The 9,491-nt window shown below is 39.2% G+C and overlaps 1 protein-coding gene across 1 annotated transcript; it reads right to left on the bottom strand.

Moving 5' to 3' along the window:
* On the bottom strand, nt 1-8,639 carry best2 (bestrophin 2). The gene is made up of 9 exons (XM_017720588.2): nt 8,488-8,639; nt 7,281-7,375; nt 6,741-6,974; nt 5,393-5,547; nt 4,628-4,705; nt 3,786-3,938; nt 3,012-3,092; nt 2,004-2,158; nt 1-799 (listed from the first exon to the last, which is right to left on the bottom strand). The coding sequence occupies exons 1-9, from the start codon at nt 8,637-8,639 to the stop codon at nt 1-3; spliced, it is 1,902 nt and encodes a 633-aa protein (XP_017576077.2).
* Between the last annotated feature and the right edge of the window lie 852 nt (nt 8,640-9,491).

Below are 9,491 nucleotides of genomic sequence, written 5' to 3'. Positions count from 1 at the left end.
TCATGCCTTGTTAGACGAGCTGACGACCTCTGAGCCCACGCTGATGCTCCGTAGGCGCTGTGTATGTTCTTCAGGAGGTGATTTTGGATCCCTTACCTCAGGGAATGATGGAATATCAAAGCTCGGAACTGTCAAGAGCGACATACCTGACGGCATTTTGCCATTGGTCGTCGGGGTCAGGACCCTGGCCTGGTCTCCAATTGGCTGGAAGGAGAAGAAGTCTGGTATGGATCGGTTGGTGGGAGCTGGGGGCTTTATCGTACCCAGATTAAAAGCACTTGAGCGGGCAGCTTTGAGTCTCTCAAGTGGTCTTCCTTGGTTGAGGCCCGAAGGTTCTCTTGGTAAAGGTGCTGTTACCTTTGGCACTGGCAATTGCTTCTTCTCCGTTTCATCTCCCTCTGTCTTCTTATGCAAGTTCTTTGGTCCGTCTTCATTTACTCCCTCATTAAACTTGTTTACAGGCAAAGCAGGATTGATTCCTCCACAACTGCAGATGGTGCTCTGGGTATCCTGTCCCAATCCAGACGGCAGTGACCCACCTGCACCTCCACTCCGCCCTACACAGCCCTCTGCCTCTTCCTCCCCGTCTGAGTAGGAGGGATCAGGGCTGACAGAATGTGTCAAACGCTGCAGCTGGGCAGATGTTCTGCGGAAGGCTCCGCCCACAAAGCCAGTAGGAGAGGGGGCGGAGCTTAAGAGGCGGTTGAAAAGGGCAAGGTTGCGATTCCGGTTTACAGATTCTTCCAGATTCTCGGCAATCTCCTCCAGTGGCTGAAAGTGCATCTCCTCTTTGGGGATTCTGAATTTGGAAAGTGGGGAAAAAAACTGTTTTTTAATGTTTATAAAATTCTTAAAATTTAACACAAAGTTTCAGCTGCAATTTTCTGTATCACACCTGTATTTATTTCCAGTGTTGTTTCAAAACGTGTTTTATAGCATTGTTGTTTGAAAGCCTTTCTTGCCAGGTTACCTAAAACTAGTCTGCAAATTACAGCGGCTCCAGACTGGGCTTTCACATGTTTCTGTTGCACATGAATGCTCTATATTATATTATTAATCTATAAATTTTGTTCCACAAGTAGTTTTAGTCATTGAAATTCCTTGACAGCTAATTTTTCCAAGCAATTTATCTTACCAGACTTTGTTGTTGATCATGTTTTAAAGAGGAATTCTACTGATTTCTATGTAATTAAATACTTAAGATATAAACTAAGGCAGTCAGAGTGGTTTTATGAGAAATGCGACTTGAGGAAAAATGATAGGAGTTAGAATTGTTCACAGTAATAGTGACGAACCAGACGTCAGAAGAGTTTAATGCTCCTAAAAGCTACCTGACAGAAAGCTATTACATGAAATCACTGTTTACGTTATTAACAAAATGTATGAAAACTCAAAAGATGTGTTGGTTCACTTGGCTATATTTGCATCATAGATGGCACAACTCTTCGATCCTATCACCACTAAAAAGAAAAAAAAAGGCATGAAAAAAGAAAAAGTAAAAGAAATCAAAGTCAGTTTCTCTGGAATGAACCATTTCAAACCACTCTGAATTACATTGTTTACATATCAACAATATAACTGCAGAAATGCGGATCTATCCCAACTGCCCATGAAGTAAGCAGCTTTTAGGGCACAACGAGGATCACATTTTTCTACCAAATCTCACTAGCGAGTACGTCAACCAAAAATGTTAACGGGCCTTCCAATTCATAAATAATAATGAGTCATTTCTAACATCTCTAATCTAACATTTCTAATCCCTTTCTGTAGAGGTATTGTTTGAGTCTTTTACTCATTATTTGTATCAAGCTTGAGGTTTGGAGTTTATCCATTCTATTAAACACTGAATAAGAATTATTTAAAATGCAGACAATGTTTCATGGATTTCTATGAATGATGTCAAAAGAAAAGCTACTCACTAAACCCATCTGTAGTTTTAACTTTAACGTTTACTAATGTCATCATAGCTGCAGCAAGTCTCTATTAATTTGCTGTTGACTCACGCCATGTCAAAGGTGGAGCCCTGAAAGGAGGGTTTGCGCAGGACGAAGAGTGTAGCGGCTGTGTACGGCGGCCGGGGGTTTGAATCATTCCAGTAACGATCGCGCTCCATCATGGGCAGGTCTCCATACATCTCATCTACTGCCATCATAGACGCCTGGAGAGTGAATATAACACGCACACACACACACATACAAATCAAGAAAGTTATTACTTGAAATGGGAAGGGTTTACACTAGATGTTGGAACATTGCTGTGAGAGATATGATTGCATTCAGTCACAAGAGCATCAGTGAGGTCAGATTCTGATGTTGGATGATTATTTCTGGACACTCCAACTCATACCAAAGGTTTTTGATGGAGCTCCACCACTCCAGAGAACACAGTTCCACTGCTCCACAGCCCAACACTGGGGGGCTTTATACCCCTCTAGGTGACACTTGGTATTAAGCATGACAACCTTAGGATCATGTGCAGCTGCTCTATAGTGTCCAATTCTTTTGGCAGTGCTTTTCTATGGAGGTACAAACGGTATGCGTGCACTTGAACACCTGTTTCAGCAATATATGCACCTTAAAGTAGAATTCACTGATTAAAAGGGCTGTCTGGATACTTTTGGACATATAGTGTACATGCAGGATGCTGTGCGACAAAATAGTCCAGAAAGAAAAGCTAAAGTTTTAGATTTTTCACCATTGCTAAAAAAAGTTTAATTATTAAAATTTGGGTGGAGACAAAACAAAATGTTTCTATCTTTACCTTCTTTTGACAACTGACAGTCCTATTTGGTGAAGCTAATAAATAGAACAGTATACATTTTACAGATGTTAATTATAAAAGTACTTTTGTGTTGAGAGAATAATTAAACATAGATTCATTACTAGAAATGGAAAAATCTGTATTGTCTGACACCTATGCAATGTCATTTTTGAGAAAGTAAAAGATTATTTGAATAAAAGTGTATTTCAGTGACTGAGTGACATACAATGAATAAATGAAGGAGTGATTACCTGGAAGTTCCTGTCTATGAGCCAGTTGGTCTCAAAGTCATCATCATCCTCTCCAAATGGGTTAATGAGTTGTTCTGCCACCTATTTACAAACATCAATCCATAAGTAAACAACAAAAGCAACATGCTAAACAAACAAAACTTTAAAAATGCATACCATGTACTAAACGATGAAGTAAATTATGAATGAGGTTAAACCATAACCAAAAAAATGAGATTTTGTAACTACTGCGAGTATAAATATCTAGTTAGCTCTTGCATTAGCTAAGGTGAACTAGCTAATTGTCTGTGCCTGAAATGTACAATTGCAACATTATGTACAATCAGTGAGCACCAACATTCAGGCTATCCACCCAGTGCCAGCTCTACCTAATAAGTGATAAAAGCAGCTACTTAGTTCCTGGTGGCCTTTGGGGACTCCCTAACAACACAAGATATAATTAATCCAGGTTTAGTTACTCAGACTGTGATTAATCCATGTTTAGATACTCAGGCTGTGATTAATCCAGGTTTAGGTACTCAGACTGTGATCAATCCAGGTTTAGTTATTCAGACTGTGATTAATCCAGGTTTAGATACTCAGACTGTGATTAATCCAGGTTTAGTTATTCAGACTGTGATTAATCCAGGTTTAGATACTCAGACTGTGATTAATCCACGTTTAGTACAGAGAGAGTACAGAGGAGTAAAGTTGATAACAACAAATAACAATGAAAATACATAAAGGGAAAGAAAACTGAGGAAGGCATTCATGTGCTGACAAGCTTTTCCTGACCTTCAGCCAGCCAGCATAGAAGAAGAATTGGAGCAGGGTGAAGATGGGCACATAGAGGTCAAGGTCATGACCTGGGTAACCCTGGCTGGGGTCCAGAAACTGCCGGCCAATCAGACACACGAGAAAGAAGCTGTAGACGGCCAGTGTCACCACCTGAGAGAGAAGATGGAAGGTTTTTTGGTAGAATTGTTTTGAGTTTTGTTTGTTAATGCTGAAAATGAAGACTTCTATCATATACACTTTCTTTTAGAATGGCTTAATTTGCACATGTCCATCATTAAAAGACTGCCTTGCTATCTTTGTTTAGATTTATTTTACATTCATTATACTGTTAACTTTAACTTTATTGAAGATCAGCGTTCATAAGGCTACATAACACCTATGTAAGCCTTTAATGGCAAATGACATAAACCTACATAGACATTTATAAAGGCTTATTCCAACAAGCGTGAGTTGTCAGTGAAATCACAGCAGTCATCTGAAGCTTGTTGGAATAAACCTTTGTAAATGTAGGTTCATGTCAGTTGTAATGAAAGGCTTATGTAAGTATCTTGTAGCTTTTTATGAATTGTGCTTTCAGTAACGTGTAATTAAAACGTTTTCAGTCATTTAATCATGCTGTTAGCTCAGTTGTTGTCTAGTGATACACTGGTCTATTCTAATTCTGTTGTTCTAATTGGACATGGTCACCTACCATATGTTATAGAGAAGTGAAATCCAACTAGCCACCTTTTAAAACCTTTTACAAATTAGTCAATCATATGTCAATAATATCAATAATTTATCAATGTGTACTAATATGTAATTGTACACTATCACCTACATATACACCCTTTTCTCACCTGTGTGTAGACAAGAGGCACACTGATCATGTCGTAGTGGAACAGCATGCTGCACCTCCCTCTGAACACATTGAGTTCCTGCAGATCATTGTAAAACAACAAACAGGCAAAATTATAAATGACTTTTCCACTGCATGGAGATCTAAAGCAATAGATTCTTATACAGTATGATTATGGATTTTATCTTGAAATGAATCTACAGCCTAACATTAAATATCATAAGGTATTATGGGATCTCCAAAGTTATTTATCCATTGACTAAACCAGCCTTAACCAAAACAGCAACACTTTCTATGAGCAAAATGTCTATAAGAAACACATTCATAACATGATGACATAGTGCATTCATAAGGCATTATAAACATGACTATTAATAGGACCAAGAGTTATTATTTCATTTTAGAGAAGTATAATTCATAAGTTGTAAAAAGTATTTGTTGCATGCCTCAGTATGAGTTTATGATTAGGCAGGTTTGTTTCTTTGCCACTGACAGATGTTATGAACAATTCTTAGACCTTATTTCAATGACTTAGAACCCATAATATTGCTTTATTTTTATTAATATGTATGCATGTAATGTCCTATGGATGCATGAATGTTAATAATGTGCTCATATATTCTAAGCGTTCATAGATGTTTAAAATCATTGTACTGTAAAACTAGTGTGTCCAGTTTGAGTGGTCCACGTCTAAGTGTTCTAAATTTCACAAATGTGTTAATGATTATTTAGATCGGTTTTGCTGATTAATTCATTGTTTGATCACCTCCAGCAGCAGTTTGTAAGTGTTGTCATCTTTGATTCTGCCCTCAGATCGAGCCACAGCGGCCAGATTAGTGAACCACACACACGGGATCCAGTATTTATTATAGGGAGAATGTAAACTCTCAAACTTCTTCCTTTCCTCCCGCGTCATAAAACCTACAGAGGAAGAGACATAGACAGAGAGAGAGAGTGAGAGAGAGAGAGAGAGAGAGAGTGAGAGAGAGAAGTTAGCATTTCTTGTTATTTGCATGCTGATCAATAATCCAATAATATCAAAACATTTTTTTTGCTGTTGTGTTACGGCCATTGGCGTTTTTGTTTATCTTAATTTAAGCAATTTAACACTGCTTACTCTAACGCTGTACTCTGAATCCTGGCTTTAGCACTGCTCTGAGTTCTGTTTTCTTTTGCTAATAAACCCCAGTAAAGAGTAACTACCAGAGTAAATACAGCCGTGCTGTACTTGTTAGGTTAATGTTAACACAGAAAGGATAATGTAAATCGTAACGTCACTTAAATAGATGGAAGACGAATTAAATGAAGAACTAACTGTCTTAGTAATGTGTAGGGCTACCAGAACAGCTTCTGTGCAGCTTGGCATAGATGCTGTAAGTCTCTGGAACTGTACTGTTCCCCCAGCTGGTGTTTTGATGATAGTGGAGGAGAACTCTATCGCGTCAGTCCAAAATCTCCCACAGGTGTTCACTTGGGTTGAGATCTGGTGACCATGAAGGCCATAGCATTCAATTTGCATCATTTTCATACTCTTCAAATAATTCAGTGACCCCTTATGCCCTGTAAAGGTCTCTTCTAGGATGACATTACCCCTGTGTACCCCTGTGACTCCCATTATCCCCAACACCTGTTGCTTGCTGTGTTAATTTGTCTCTTTTATTCCTGGCAGTTTCATGTCATTCTCAGCTGTGTTTTCAAGTGTGCGTCCTCAGTTCTTGTATTTGTTACTTTTACCTGCCTTTGTTTGTTGATGACTAGTTAATGGATTTGCCTGCATTTTGCCCATCTGCTGAGCTCTGCCTCTCAAAATTCATCCAGTGAAACTACTTATGAACATCTGACTTATTCAAAGAGCCTAGGAGCCTGAAGGACTGGCTCTTGTTGGTGAGCTGACTCACTGAAAAGAGCTGGAATGGCCATCACTAGTCTGGAAGAATCTGCACTCATCGTTTCTTCACTCATTTATTCAGGTTTTTCCTTTATCACTTGTCTGTATTTTATTAAATTAGCCTGACTTGGTCACTAATGTTGTCACTAATATGCTTATTTTCTTGTTAAATACATGGACCAAGGATTTATCTCAATTTTCATTAGAACATTTTTTCCACAATCACCTGCTTCCACCACATGGTCCATGGTGGGGAAGCGTTTGAAGACGGCAGTGCTGACAGAGCGCAGGATGAGCAGGGAGGCCAAGCTGGCATAGCGCATGAGTGTGCGGCGGAGGAGTCGGCCACGCTCATCTCCGCCCTGCAGGCCCCCCGACAACACACACATGATGCTGTCCGGCAGGGGGATGGATGTGTACTGACTCCACCAGCGGTTCACTATCAGTGTCACATAGAACCCTGCAGAACACCAGAACATCAGCATCAGTATGCAAAGCTCTCACTTTACCCTTGCAGTGTCCCTTAGTGTCCAGCTGGATACGGCATAATGACCCCATATTCTCCAGTAAACCCAGATTCTCCAAGCTGACTTTATTTAGTAAGAACTGACAAATGTTCAAATCGAACAACTGTGTTATATTGCTTAAATAACACATTGCCCATAAGACCATATAACATACTATTCCATTTAACCAAACACTGCAGTTGCTCAAGACTTTGCTGTAAACCAAGTTGCCACATCATCATGACAGCACTGATACGTACCTAGAACGAAAGACATTGGAATGAGGCTGGCATAGTGGTTGCAGTAAATGGAGAGTTTCTCAAAGTACCTCTTCTGCTCATCCAAAAGAAAAAATCTGAAAAGACACATAGACTCAGTTCAGGTATTTTAAGAGAGCATACAGCATATTTACACTGTTTCCTTTTGCTAAGGGTAGGAATCCAAGGAATCTTCTTAAAGTAAAGCTTCTTAAAGTAGCCCCTATTATTAAATGGCCTAAATACCCGTAGCCACTATTTTGTTGAGTGTGTATTTAACTGTATCATAATGAGCTCTATATATCCAAAGGTATTATCTCATTTGTAAAGCACTTTGAATGACAGCAGTGTATGAAAGGTGCTATATGAATAAACTTGCCTTGCCTTGCCTATAAAGTCTGTAGGCGCCTAGTCCATTTCTCCTGAAATCAAGGGTAATTGGGAGCGTGGCCCCCGCTTTGCTGCAACATTGGCCTCAATTATTTTGGGAAAGCTTTACACTATAGCTACACTACTGAGTAATCTAGAGAATATTCTTATGATCAAGTAGTCCTATACACACAATTTATAACAGCAAATATGCTTGTAACTACAAACATACATGAAAGATTGTGAGATCTTGTTGGTGTGGGTTTCCTCTAATTCAATAATGCTCACATAGCTCCCATTGTGGAGAACGTTCAGACTGTTAAAAGCTTTATAATGGCCTATCAATACACTGCTTTTTATTCGAATAGCAAAATAATCACTAGGCTGATTAACAGAGAACATTAATTTCAATTGATTAGTTTTTTTAAATCAAGTAATCGTGACCCCTGTTTTCCACTATATGTTGGAACATTGCTGCAAGGATTTGAAAGTATTCAGCCACAAGGGCAATAGTGAGGTCAGGTGCTGATGTTAATGATTAGTGTGGATCACTGCAGCTCATTCCAAAGATATTGGCTGGAGCTCCATCACTCCAGAGAACAGAGTTTCACTGCTTCACTGCCCAGTAGTGATGGGCTTTACACCCCTCTAGAAGACACTTGGCATAAGGCATAGTGAGTTTGATTATTTTTGAAATGCTTTTGTATGGAGATTATACAAGCTACGTGTGTGTAATTGACAACCTGTATAAGAAACAGAAGCACCTTAAAGTAGTTGAATTCACGCATTAAAAGCAGCCTACAAACGTGGACATTCAGCATAACTGAGGAGGAATTCTCACCTGTATGTAATGCTGATGCCGGTGTACATGATGAAAAAGGCCAGCACTTCTTTGTACAGGACTTTATAAATGCTACCCCTCCAGGCCAGCAGTAGCTTGGAGAAGCCACAGAAACGTGCATTGGCCACACGGGCCGTGTACGTCACCGTCATGAGTATGGCAGAAACACTGAAAATAAACACGGAAATGTGAAACAAATCAGCGAAATATACATTTGCACCTCATATACAAAACAGCAGCCAATGTGGGACTTTTCCAAAAGGAAAGAAAACATTAATCCAAAGATGGACTTGGAGGGGAATTCCACCAAATTTTGCATATTTCAACCACTGAGATGTCAACATCAAAGTCATTCAGAGTGGTTTGATGTGAAACACACCAGTCCAGAGAATCTTACCAAGTCAGAATTGTTCACAGTGGTATTGATAGGAACCAGATGTCTGATGAGACTTTATGTCCTGTAATCACAGAATGATACTGCATGAAATAATGACCAATTTGCAGCCTGATACCTGACACATTATTTATGATAGTTTTGAGAAATGTTTTGGCCTTTTTTTCAGCTTTAACACTATTTTGCCATCATCAACATCACATATAAAAACCTAAAGGACGTGTGTAAGTTCACTGGTGGATTTGATAGTAAATAAAATGTCTGTATTTGTGTTGTAGACAACTGTGACCACTGGCTCTTATCACCACCACAGTAAAGACATCTGAGTTGTACGTTTCTCTACAATCTCTGCATTTTACACCAAACTATTCTGAGTGGGTTTATTTACATCTCGGTGACTGAATTATGCAGTCATTTTGAAAAGTCAGTGGAATTCCCCTTAGATAATAGAATAATATTAGAGTAGCTGCCTTTTGAACAAGTCTACAAAACACACAAATAGGCCTGAACACAATGCAGCAGCTGATGTGGGACTTTTTCTAAACCATATGTGTCAAACTCACATTCGGCCCGGCTTGCAATTATATCCGGCCCGCGAGATCATTTTATA

This window comes from Pygocentrus nattereri, chromosome 12 (genome assembly GCF_015220715.1).
Source record: "Pygocentrus nattereri isolate fPygNat1 chromosome 12, fPygNat1.pri, whole genome shotgun sequence".
Lineage (NCBI taxonomy): Eukaryota > Metazoa > Chordata > Actinopteri > Characiformes > Serrasalmidae > Pygocentrus > Pygocentrus nattereri.
The sequence above is the reverse complement of the archived record's forward strand: the minus strand, read 5'-3'. Positions and strand labels throughout refer to the sequence as shown.

Bases quoted from the DNA above. Each gene is read 5' to 3' on its own strand.
- best2 (XM_017720588.2), bottom strand. From the start codon at position 8,639: ATGACGGTGACGTACACGGCCCGTGTGGCCAATGCACGTTTCTGTGGC. The intron at 7,376-8,487 runs GTGAGAATTCCT...GTGTCTTTTCAG, and splicing joins GGCATCAGCATTACATACAG to ATTTTTTCTTTTGGATGAGC. The intron at 5,548-6,740 runs GTGATTGTGGAA...CTTCCTCTGTAG, and splicing joins GGACCATGTGGTGGAAGCAG to GTTTTATGACGCGGGAGGAA.